Raw genomic sequence first — 12,663 nt, forward strand, 5'->3', positions numbered from 1 at the left:
TCAAACCTCTTTTCCGTGAACCCTGACCCGGTATAAACATGTGTATTCGGCGTTCCCATGATTGGATAATATTTTCAAAAGGACCTTTCGGTAAGCTGGCCAGGAAATACCTTCTTTGGCCTCAAATGTTTGTATAGTTGAAGAGCTAGTGATCTCGTAGACCCCTTGGATAAGCAATAGGCCGGCATTATCTTGTTCCTCTTCTGGTAACCCCCAAAGGGCAAACTCCTTTGGCGCCGAGGTTATGTCTTTCTGCGCCATTTTTGCACCAATATGCTCGATTGTGATTGCTTCGACTACAATTTGATGACTCAAGCCAATTCCAATCTGACCAACCACGCCAGGAAATGCCCAGCAGGCACCAATCGATGCGTCACCACGTAGTGCCATCTCAGGCCCAACTGAATTTGAGGCTGCTTTGGAGAAGCCAGCCCAAACCCTAATTGTATCGGGCTTCACAGAGCTTGATGTTAGATTCGAGATAATATAACCTCCGGTTTTCCACAAGGCGAAATCGCGGCGCCAGTTTCTGTCCTTCGTCCATTGTTTCATGCATTCTTCCGCCATGAACTTCACATCCTTGGCGGTTTTGATGAAGCTTGCGATGTCTCCCTGCCCCCATCTCGCGTGATAGTGGTTGGTATCCATTTCACCTTGCCAGACAAGGTCATCCTCCGCAAACGTGTTAAGTATAAGCATCTTATAGCTCTGTTCAACCCATTGAACCCGGCTCTCTATGACATCCGATCTTTGATCGATCTGTTGCAACTGAACAAAACTTTCTGTCGATAGGTTGATGTCAGCATGGTCCTAGTATCCATTGAAGACATTGACTAAGCAGTTTACACACTCAATGCTACTGCAAGGGCTGCAACAGCTACGATAGTGGCTGTGTGCTTCGTAAGATGGTATATCGCGCGTCGGACTGCCAGACCCACTCGCCGGCCAAAGCTGCTTTGGTTGTTCATGCGATAGTTGTCGAATTGGGTGCCAAAGGCGTTTCGGACTTGAAGACAAGCTGGGGGAGCTTCTATGACGATGTGAAAAGATCGATGAGTGCTTAATCATTTGATTTTCATGTGTTGTTTGTAGTGATTGGAATGCTTACGCTTGACTTTGAAAGGTTATCAAAGCGAACTCACTCCTGGAGGTCTCCCGTGTTCAAAGTGAGTGTTGGTGTGAATTGCTTCAAATCGATTACGCGTAGGGGTTGCGTCTCGGGTTTCGGGGTTTTCCTTCACCCTTCTTTCATCGATCCTATCAAATGAATACAAACATATACAAACAGTAAGAGACACCTCCTTGTTACAAACCAAACCCAACAAACTGGGACGCGGAAATCAGAAGAAACAATGCCAGCAATAAGATTGATACTCCAGGGTAAACAGAGCAAAGTGAACCCAAGCATGATGCATACCACGACATGGTCATCAAAGTTGCAAAACATCATTCTCCCGACAAAGACCCATCATCGGTAGAACTTGGATAATAAAAGATATTCCTTGCAGCAAACATGATAACAAACAAGACTTGAGAGATGAGTAACTTAAAAACCAAAAACAAATTGTTAGAACCCTTGTAGAGTCCAATCACTCTTCAATGAGAACTCTGTTGTCGTGGCGACTTTGTGTAGCTATGGGTTGAATGGATGTTTGGCAAATAATGAGATAAGAAACAACAGAACAATCGGATGAGAAAAATTTTGGCAAAAGAGAAAGTGGAGAAGAAACTAGACAGACAACTATATAAACCACATTTTAAAGAGCCATGCATGATGTACAATCTTCATTAAACTAGATCAATCATGAAACCTACGAGCTTTTACTTGACCATTGTGACTGGCATGTCAGGTAGTAATTTTTTTCATATCTCAGACATGCAACGTCTCACTCAAACTCAGTGTTTCCCGAGTTGACTGAGTCCAAGTTTGACAAATGATGGCCCCGGTTGTCGACAACCGTGACCATCCAATTCCGTCGGAAGTCCAAATAGGTCCAAATGCTAGCTCCTTGAGGAAGATTTCACAAGTGTAGGGTCACACATGTAGCCAAGATTGTGGCTTAGGCTCTAATGATGCACATGGTCGAGCATAAGTGGTATAATGATCTTCGGCGTATCATGAAAGATGATGCATCTGGGTCTTTAGTCACGCAACACAGATATGAGATAAAAGCGCAAACGCAAAAAAGGATCAACTACAATCCAATACATCATTTTTACTGAATAGATTAGTTTCAAGATCGCTTGGCACAAAGTGTGGTAAAGATGATTACAAGATCTTAGAAATTGAAGATCGGATACATCTTTCAACAAGAGTACCACAAGAATCGAGGATGAAATGAAGAAATGAAATTACATATCAAATGTATGTTCCGGTGTTTACTTTGTAGTTTCTACACTTGGGAATATGAATTTCCGTCATTTTACGTGAGATACAGTAGTCTGCGAAATCGAGGAAGAGAGCCTTGGCCAGATGGTATCGGTTCAATTCTTGCGGTACCCACTTGTCCGTCGCTTGAGTGATAGATTCCAAAAAACTGACTATGTATGATTGAGTCCTCCTCCACATTGGCTCGGAGATTGATTGATCACATTGGGCAAGGTGGCTTGTCACTAGTAGCAAATTTATGGCGCGTAAAGGACTATATACTCGAATATCCGTAGGGTAGATCATCAACCCCTTGACACCACAACAGAGAAAGGCGACTAGGGCTGGTATGTTAGTATACTCTACTTTGATTTCACTGTAAGCTTCTTGAAGCCGTTCCAAGCCTACAGTCAACCTGACTACTTCTTCGGCAGATTGTTGTCTTCCCATGAGAAGGTTTTGGGTTGCTTCGATGTCAGTCTTCAGAGAAGTAGATGCCCATATACTGGCAAATGTCTCCACCATTGTGTAGATAGTCGCAATTAGTTTGTCAAGATCTTCAATGCACCCGTCAACAGCTGCTTCACTACGCTTCGCCCCGAGTTTGGCCCAACGGAGGGAGGAAAGCGTTTTGTAGTGTTGCCAGCACGAAAGCGCGGTACGAGCTCCATGGGATATCGGTGAGACGTCGGGAATCTTGGATGAGTGATGTGGCTGTTCGGCATCCAAGCCAATTAAGACAAGCGCCGCCAATACATAGTGCATTCCACGTTCAACAAGAGTGGCACTAGGCACACGAAAATTCTTGAGTGTATTCCAAAGAAAGCGCTCGTGTCTAGAGCTCGACTCCGGAGGTTCGGAATTCGCAATGGCGTCAAAATTGAAGACTTCGGGCTTATACCAGATCGTTTCCAGACCTGGAGTGAAAAGCTCTCGATCTAAAGTATCATACGGGTAGTTAGTATTGAAATATGGTAGGTGTTTCGCGGAAAGGACCCACTTTCTGGTTTTTCACACCATGACCGGATACCAGGTTGGCCCAAGCTGCTGAAAGTAACAGGCCGTGACAGCGATTCGTTAGGATTGAATTCAGTACATGATCCTCGGATCAAGGTCTCTAATAAAACTCGTGTTGCCCTATGGATTTCGGGGAGTTCAGTGGACTGAGGGTTATTCTTTTCGACTGATATGCTCTTGTATATGTCAATTTTCTTCACCCAAAAAGGGCTGGTAGCGATTGGTTGCGGTTGCGAGGAGGCTATCAATTGGTTGGATGATATTTCCTGGACGGCGGATGAAGAAGAAGAGTTGCCTAACGCTTGCAGGCTTTCGCGGGAAAGGTTGGATGGGGTAGGTTCTTTTGACTGATCAAATGTGGGAGAAGCATTGCCAGTGGTTGTGACCGGTGGTGAAGAATCTGTGGCAGTTGATTTGCATATCAAAGAAGGAAATATGAGTTATGAGGTATTGGCATCCTCCATGAAAATCAGGAAAATATGACATCACCTGATACTATCGAGTTTATTCATGAAAGATGGGTTCTTTGACCCTTCGATCAAAAGTTGTGGACTGGAAGCTTCATCTTGAGATGTGGGTGCGGTTTCTGACGTCTTAGTTGGCGATGATGTCAATTCAATGGGGGGTTCATCTCGAGATCTGGTGGTGTTGCGGTCTTTTGGAGTTTCTGATTGGGACCCAAGTAGAGATGGCGTCTCTCGCAGGGTGGATTCTGTGACTACGTTCGGTGGCGATGATGTAGATCCAATGGGGGGTTCGACTCGAGATTTGGGTATGTTGACGCCTTGTGAAGAGTCTGAGGTAGTTGATTGACCTTTCGAAGAAAGCCATGTTAGCTCTGTGAGTATGGCATCCTTCAACAAAACGAAGAAAACATACCATTATCTGATACAATTGTTCGAAGTGAGGATGAGGTCGCAAGATTGTCCGGCTGAAGCAAAGCACTGGTGAGACAATCACGTAACTCTACCAGTTTACCTGACACCACACCCTCGCATGTGTCGTCCCAGCCAGTATACTCGCGTGCGTCGAGAATCCAGTCCACGATGCCAAGTACCCCGTATTTGCCACGTCGTAAGTCGCCCCGACTCAGTATATCCGCCCCCACGACGTTCAGAAACTCGCTATCAATTTTCTCCCATAATTCTCCTACCTCGTAATCATCAGGGCTGGGAAAGTGACATGGGAATCGTATCCGCGTAGCTATGTAGTCTGAGGGGATACCAACGGCAATGGACGAGGGAAGAGGATCGAGGCGAAAGATTTCCTGAATGACTTCATCCATGTCGCTTGGGATCGGTCGCGTGCGGGATTGAGGAGGATTCTCGTCTGGTTCTGGCGTGTGGGAGTGTGAAGAAGACACAGATGGGTCTCCAGATGGTTTCTTCCCTTTGTTCCGTCTGTCAAAGCGAAGGCGGGTTTGGGAAGCCATATTTGAAGCCTTGGTAGTAACGGCAGAGAGACGCGAGGAGCGGCGCGGCAGTTTAACAGTTTGTTCCTCCTGTTCGGGGGTCCTCGAGCGCTTTCCATTGTGATTGATGGAGTGATCGCTATCGCTAGTGGGTCCGGTGGCGGCAGCCGCGCCATCGATGGATCCTGGGGGTTCCTTGAGCGAGGAAGTTGGGTTCGAAGGGGGAGCGTGAAGAAGTTCCGGCGATAGCATCCCCTTCTGGATTCCTGTTCACAAACATGAGTAGTAAGTATCACAATGGTTACTGTAGGCCGATTGGGCGATCAAAAGCGATTAAACGTACCCTGATACTCCACTTCGACAATCCTCCAAACAATTCTCAAGGCTACATTCAATTCGTGGGTCATGTCCATGAGCTGGAGCCACTCTTCCACCATTTCCCCGATCAGATCTAGGTCGCGTGAATATGATCGGAGTCGAAGGGGCAGATCATCGGAAGCGTCCTTCGTCATGCTGGTGATGCGGTGCGATATTTCGTTGACGGTAATCAAATTTGATGGACAGGTGTTGGTAAGAGTGGATATGGAGCGATGGAGGATGAAAACTGGGAAGTAAAGATCATGTGAGCAACGGAATTGATAAAATGAGAGAGTAATTGGGAAAGTTGAAAAGTGCGATCTTCGAGTTTGAGGGAAAAACCAGCAATGCGACGCATTGTACGAGACTAGTTGTGAGAGAGGAAGGAATGGCAGGAGGCCAATGATGAGGAGAGTACACTCACCCAAAGGGTCTTCTCGAAAGCGCCTAGGAAATGCCTAGAATTGGAGAAGCTTCCAAAAAAGTGAGTTAGCGATAAACCATTAGTAATCAATCCAGATGAACAGCAAATGATAGAAGTGTAACTCACAAGAGAAGTAGTAGCGTCTCAGAGTTGTTCAAGAAGTTGAGATATTCAACAAGCACAATAGCAAAGAACGCGAGTGATTGATCGAGACAAAGCAAAGGAATGCGTATTAGACGGAGGAATTGGAATCGGCTGCAAATGATAATTGAGCAAGGTGGAGAAGAGGATTTGGGCGGTTGATTGAGGAAGGGATTGAAATAGTAAAAGTGGCGGTACAGGCAATGGGAGATGAGGACAGGAAACTGAATGAGCAAGGCTGAGTAGCTGAGGAAATATTACTGTGAGCCTCCCAAGGTTGGTGAAAGAGTAGCGTGAGAAGAAGTTAGAAGGATGAGGAAGGATGAAAATGATCGGCTCTGAGTCTGATGTTGAAGTGATCTCGAACAGTAAACCGCAGTGATATGTAAACAAATCACGTGAAGCAGTGGTTGCGATTGTCGACAACCGTGACGTCCCCGACGGTTCACACGGATGTCGCTGTCGGTGCTTCATGATATCTGAACACCATGTGACACCTCTCAACTGGAAGATCACGGACTAGCACGGACTCACCTTAATTCATGGTCATTCGAAAAGGCGCTAAGAACATCTACCGATTTCCTCGAAAAGGCAAACTTTTCGTCGCAAACGTGTTCGAATCTATTTCCGAAGCGAAACCTTCAAATTCTAACATTGATTGGCACATCATACTAGGCCATCCGTCGGATGTTTGCCTCAATATGTCTCTTGAGATGAATAACATCAAGCACACAAATTTCAATTCAATGTAGAAGTGTGAATTCTTTCTTGAACCGCCATTTCATATTCAAACCCTTTACCGAAGTCGAGTAAGCCATTCGAGCGACTCCACTTTGATGTCCTACAAATATCTGTACCGCGCAAGTCACGTAAAAACCACATTACAGTTATCATTGATGATTTCTCTGGCTTCCTACCAAAACGCTGAAATCCAAATCGCCGATAAATGTCTCAAAGTCAGCAAAAGTAACCATCGAGCCAATTCGAGATCTTCTTAAAATTCTTCCTTTCGGTATCAAAACGTACGTCAAGGTACATCTCATGGAGAAATTTAACAGCCGGGATTCCGCTTCACTCTTGGTCGTGAACCGTATTCCTAATGCTGGTTTTTTTTTTGATAGACAATCACGTAGCATCGTCATAACTCGCGAACATTACCGAAAGAATTTGTACCTCTCGACTGCTGTTCTTCCTCCACCATCCAAGCCAAAATCTAGATCAATTAGGAGGATTTCCAAGCGTGCTCATCGGACCCTGTTAATAATCTTAACAACTCTGGAGATGACCCGGAGCAGGTGTTAAATGAAGACCGCAGCTCAAAGCAACTACCCAAAGGATATACCATGGCTACGGTACCTTCAGTGGCGTCGAAGGATATCAACTCTAACCAGAAGGATATACCATGGCTACGGTGCCTTCAGTAGCGTCGAAGGATATCAACTCTAACCAGAGGAGATGAGAAAGCATATGAATCTTGACATCAAAAATCTACTGGAATGCTAACTCATCTCTCATTATGTTCACGCCCTTATAGCACCTCTACAACAAATCCCCTATCACAATTTTCTCCAAATCCGAATCTATCAATTTATCCCACCGGTCCGCTATTTGAAATGTTCTGCGCTATTCAAATGGAGCCAGAACACTGAGATTACATTATGAAAAATCAATGACGGAAGACAACGCAATCACTGGTTGGGCCGATACGTCTCAAAACACCTTTTCTTACACTCTCACCGCGATACTTATGAGTGTAGATTTTTATCAAGGTACTCGTGATTTCTTATATTATATTTATCATGTTTGTTTTCTCCTGTTATACTTCTACTAGCATTCTTGATAAAGTTGTGCTTTGAAATAAAATACTTTGTGATAATTTTTTGCTGCAACAAAGGTTGACCTAAATTCACTACAACATGCGACGACAGGTAGATAAACCCTCTTGAGTTGAAGCCTTCCCACTTGTTCATGCAGGTAGAATTTCTTTTGGTAATGTTTCAGGTTGTACAAACCTACTGAATCTTCAGCAGTCATTCTTTCCGCAATATCTAAAGCTACGTCGGAATCGAAGTCGCCGCATACAACTTCGGAGGATGCACAACTATCATCATCCGTCTCTAATAATGATCGTCGCAAAGGTGGTGATGTAATCACATCACATCCAGACGATGAAAGACAAGAAGCAGTCGTTCCGAAGCCTCTACCTAAAGGTTACGCTATGGCACCGGTGACGTCGGCGGCACCAAAAGACATCAGCTCAAAAATCGACCCAGCCAACGTCATACTCGATGATGGTGGAAGGGTGACCAGGTCTCGTTGAAATCTTCTGGAAACAGCAAATGTTGGTCAAATCAATCTCAGCGAAATGGTGATGATTGAGAAAGCTTTGTCGGATTATCGGGAAATAGATAAGTGGATAGCCGCGACGCAAGAAGAATTTGATTATCTTACCGCACGAGGTACCGGTGAACTTGTCATACCACCAAAGGGCGAAAACATCATTGGAGGCATGTGGCGACTCACGAAGAAACTGAATGACTTTGGAGAAGTTGGAAGATATAAAGCAAGATGGGTCGCACTTTGAAATCGTCAAGATCACATGGTTCACTATTTTGACACCTAGGCATCGGTGGCAGAATATGAAATCAAATTGAAAGAAAAACCAACACGTCATCTTGGCTATACGCTGGACTGGAAGGAGGATGGATCTGTTATTTCACATCAAGCTGAGTTCTGTAACAAGGTACTCACCGAGCTTTATATGGAAAAATCAATTCCAGTCAAGACTCCTGCGCCTCAAGATTTACATACTATTGTGGCTAGGGAAGATGAGAAGGCTGACAAACCGCTATATCAAAAAGCCACCGGGATGCCAACTCATCTATCATTACACTCACGGCCTGATATTACTTCTGCAACAGATCTTCTCTCTCAATTCTCCTCAAAACCAAATTTATCTCACTGGTCAGCAATCAGAAATGTCTTGCGGTATTTAGATGGCACCAGGACATTAGATTTACATTACGAAAGGCTAAGACGGAAGATAACTCAATCACTGGAGGGGTGGATGCTGACTACGCAACATCTTTAGTAACCAAGAAATCAACCTCCGGCTATGCTATTTTGTGCGCGTATTCCACCTAGCCCAAAAACATAATGATAAGTATCATTCTTTGAGAGCAAAATCATGAGACTCACAATTGATTCCGTCATTGTCATTAGGCGGTGGGAGGATTCGATAAGGAATCTCGAATTCTAAATTCAATTTTCTCTGGAGAAATCTTGAATTTTACGGACGTCACGATTTCCAGACAATAGTGTCTGGAAATCGTAGTTCATAAAATTCTAGGGCCCCGTTTTGTATTACGTCCGAACATAAGCTCACACTGAAGAAAGACTGTACATCAAAAGCCGCAAAGGAAAGAAGAAGCGCCACCGGAAGGTCTCAACAACAAATTGAAAAATAAGGGTAAGAGACACAATAATATATCAACTGAAGACCTGAAACATTGGAACAAAAGAAATTACAAACAAAAAACAAATTTTCAGCAGAAGAGGGTGAACAAACCGCATGTGAGTGGCCAGTCCCAAGTCACTACGCTTTTTGGGTCTCAGAGTGTCCGGTACCAAGGCCATTTGTCATGATAGTCTGCATTTGTGCAGACATGAGGATAGTTAGAAGTACTGGTAGGTCTCTTACTTTATGACAAAACCATGCTATGCGTTGAAATTGTTGGCAGACAGATACACGTTAGATATCTACAGTGACGGTAAAAGCGGACCTTCCCCATTGCGAGCCGAACAGGACCAACGTACCACTATTGCTTCAGCTTTTCCCATCAACTTTACAATTATCTTCGACTTTGGTTTGAATTAATAGTGTGCTTGTAATAATCGGGTTCATTAACATTCGGCGATACTGTGGCGGGCGCGCCCGCCTGATCTGCTATCCAGGTCTCTTGTGATATGCTCTGATATAGTTGTGGATATCATCATATGCGAAGAATTGAAGCTCGGTGATTCACGAGTTGAGTGTGGCAAACGTGGAAAAAGTGATATCGATTTCCGACAACCGTGATCACATCGGTGAAGTATGAATCCGCTTGCGCTCTTTCTCGTTTGAGTCAGATTCTTTGTGAGAGAATATGGGACACTAACAAAACTCAGGCTGTGGTGTCAGGTAGTCTAGCACTGGCGCTGTAATCCGCCTTGTGGGATTGTATGAGACATCAAAAGCTATGGGCTCATGTACAAAAATGTGGAGAGGAGGTTGTATTAAGCACATGAATTTCCGATAGATCATGATAGACTATGAATACAAAGTTTTTTGTCTACATTCGGGCTCACGCATCCGCCGTGAAATCCTCGGTGATTTCTGGAATTGGTTTGCTCCTCGTCATACTGGGGATGTTGTGACGATGAAGTAGCTCAGTGTGTAGCGCATGCAGAGCAAGAATCCACTGGATCGATGTGCCTTGTTTTGGTTTATTGGAGATCGTCCAACGACTGGAGATAGTATCCTGGAGATGTGGGTCATCAGGAAACAGAGAGTGCTCGAATCTTATGATGGAGAATGACTTACCAGCCAAGACTGTGAATTGTCGTGGTACATTTGCAGCACAAGCCTACTCTTTTCAAGATATCCTCTGACTTCTCTCGTATATTGAATCATTGATGTGACCATCTTCAACAAAGGCTCTATTGCTTCGTAATGTTGTCCTTCAAAAATTCGAAGGACAAATGAGCGATTGAGGTGGTTTCTCAACCAACGGTCCATGCTCAATAGATCCTGTTGAACCATCTCGTTGGTCAAGTGGGTCTTTTGAATTAAATCGATGGTACTTTGAGCAAGGTTGGACAGATGAATGAAAGTTTCGTGCTGATGATCGAACATGCTCTTGATGAATTGATCGGTGTTGTCCACCGCTTCGAAGTTCTTGTACCAAGAAAACTATATTCAGAGTCAGTGTTACCATATGTTGATTGCTACAGGGGTGGAATTGCCCACCTCCTCCATGAGAACACGAATTTCAGTAGCGCCTCTTCCATCCAGGTGGCGCAGAGAGTCGTACACACGCTTCAACAAAACAGCAAGATCTCGTAGGTGTGTCGCAGTGACATTTGAGTTTTGCACGTTTATCTGTCTGTCTAGAATGTTGGGAACGTCCGCTGAACCGAATGCATCGGATGGTGGAAGAGTTGCATGATCTCGAAGGTCTTCGATCGAATCAAGAATTTTGATGGAAATGTAGTTTTTGTGAAGATCCGCACCCGAAGCTTCGAAGGCAACTGCTTTCAGCTGGGATCGCGCATCATATACCGTTTCCGCGACTGCAAAGGAATCCATTGGTGTACTGGCCGAGTAGCCAAGATTAGTAAGCCACAATTTGATGGTGATGATTAATTAAAACAGTGAAAAACCGGGTCACCTCGTTTGCTGTATTCTCCACCAGACCAAGCATACAATGGCCGCCGCTGAACAGACAAGCCATTTGTACCATGGCTTAAGACGAATCCTTGTTCGGTTGACTTGAATATGTCGATTTTCAGAGACAACGGGTTTAAATTGAACGCGGGATTCTGCAAGTACGTTGCTGAGTGGGGCGTCGCCGGCTTCTTGTAGACAGTTTGCTTCCGGTTCAGACAAGTTTCTAAATTCCGACTGAAAATTCAAGAACGCTTCATTGAGTGGAGACATGATGTTGATGGGGAATACTGATTGTGGCTGATTGTGCTAGGAAGATGTGTGGCACTCGATATCAACTTGATTTAAGAAACTTCTGCTAACTCTGAGCCGCCGGTCTATGTCTCAAATATGAGCAACGGGAGAACTTACCTTTATTTGATCTGACACAAAGGCAATGGGTACAAAAAACGCAGAAAGGGAGGGCTTAGACTTTGGACTCAGTATCACTGAGTTCAGCACTTCGAAGCTCCTTTGATGCGTTGAATTTGCTGATACTGATTCCTCTCTGTTCTTCAGCTGTGCTCAAGGAGAGTATTCAGCGTGCACAGTGGGTACGTGTTCAAGTCTTTCAATCTGAAGACCCAAAGTGACATGATACTGCTACTTCATGCCAAAGTCCGATAGCGTAGTCACTTCATCTCACCAGTTACATGCTTAGTTTCACTGAGTTCAGGGTGGCTCCTTTGGTGCGTTGAACTCGCTGATGAAGCCTCCTTCTCTGTTCTTCAGCTGTGCTCAACAAGAGTATTCAGCGTGCACAGTGGATACGCATATTCAAGTCTTTGAATCTGAAGGCTTAAAGTGAAATGGTATTGCGAATTCATGCCAAAGTCCATGTGCTACATAGTGACTTCGTCTCGCCAGTTAATCGATTTAACTTCTTAGAAAAACATGTTACTGACTTCTCAGAAAATCAACTCAGAAACTGAAGATCAGAGTCAAAGGCCCGTCCGCCGAAAGTTCGACTCCTCAAGTGATGCGGAAGTTGATGTTCAGAAGGTGGAGATTGTTGAAGAAAAAACTTTCACCTCAAACAAAGCCTGCAGACGTCCCCATATTGTTAGTCATTCCAAGCTATATTGACCTCTCAGTATGTTTAACCCCACTGACCTGATGCTGGCGACGGTCGACCGAATCAGCAATCCAGGATTCGAGACACGCGATCCGGATGTAGTCTTCGGTTTGTACAGTGGGAAGAGGCATGTCAGGCTCTTGAAATGAGGGATTTCTGCTTGGCTTCTAAGATTTATGAAGAGATTTTGAAATTCCACGAAGCAGATTCATCAGCAAAGAACGGGTTTGAGGATTCCTTCACCGTACAAACCTGTTTAAACCTCATTGAGTGCTACTTGCAGCTAGAACGTCCAAAGGAAGCTGAATATCTCTTATCACAGCTTTGGCATCCAGATGGAGCGTATACAATAGGTGCTACCCATCCACTCTTCTTGCAGACGTCATGTTTGTACACTAGATCTCAG

General features: G+C 44.5%; 3 protein-coding genes across 3 annotated transcripts; 1 reads left to right on the plus strand and 2 right to left on the minus strand.

The window, feature by feature from the left end:
• MELLADRAFT_94437 (uncharacterized protein) lies at window positions 1-968 on the minus strand (the record flags this gene model as incomplete). Its single annotated transcript, XM_007406594.1, has 2 exons — window positions 1-782; window positions 851-968. The coding sequence occupies 2 exons, from the start codon at window positions 966-968 to the stop codon at window positions 1-3; spliced, it is 900 nt and encodes a 299-aa protein (XP_007406656.1).
• A 6,093-nt stretch (window positions 969-7,061) lies between these two features.
• MELLADRAFT_103458 (uncharacterized protein) lies at window positions 7,062-8,038 on the plus strand (the record flags this gene model as incomplete). The annotated part of the gene is made up of 2 exons (XM_007406331.1): window positions 7,062-7,138; window positions 7,720-8,038. 2 exons carry the CDS (start codon window positions 7,062-7,064, stop codon window positions 8,036-8,038), a joined length of 396 nt encoding a protein of 131 aa, XP_007406393.1.
• A 2,023-nt stretch (window positions 8,039-10,061) lies between these two features.
• On the minus strand, window positions 10,062-12,388 carry MELLADRAFT_60528 (uncharacterized protein; the record flags this gene model as incomplete). The annotated part of the gene is made up of 6 exons (XM_007406593.1): window positions 10,062-10,238; window positions 10,517-10,669; window positions 10,727-11,072; window positions 11,217-11,452; window positions 11,555-11,701; window positions 12,296-12,388. The coding sequence occupies 6 exons, from the start codon at window positions 12,386-12,388 to the stop codon at window positions 10,062-10,064; spliced, it is 1,152 nt and encodes a 383-aa protein (XP_007406655.1).
• Between the last annotated feature and the right edge of the window lie 275 nt (window positions 12,389-12,663).

This window comes from Melampsora larici-populina, assembly GCF_000204055.1.
Source record: "Melampsora larici-populina 98AG31 unplaced genomic scaffold MELLAscaffold_6, whole genome shotgun sequence".
Taxonomy (NCBI): Eukaryota; Fungi; Basidiomycota; class Pucciniomycetes; order Pucciniales; family Melampsoraceae; genus Melampsora; species Melampsora laricis-populina.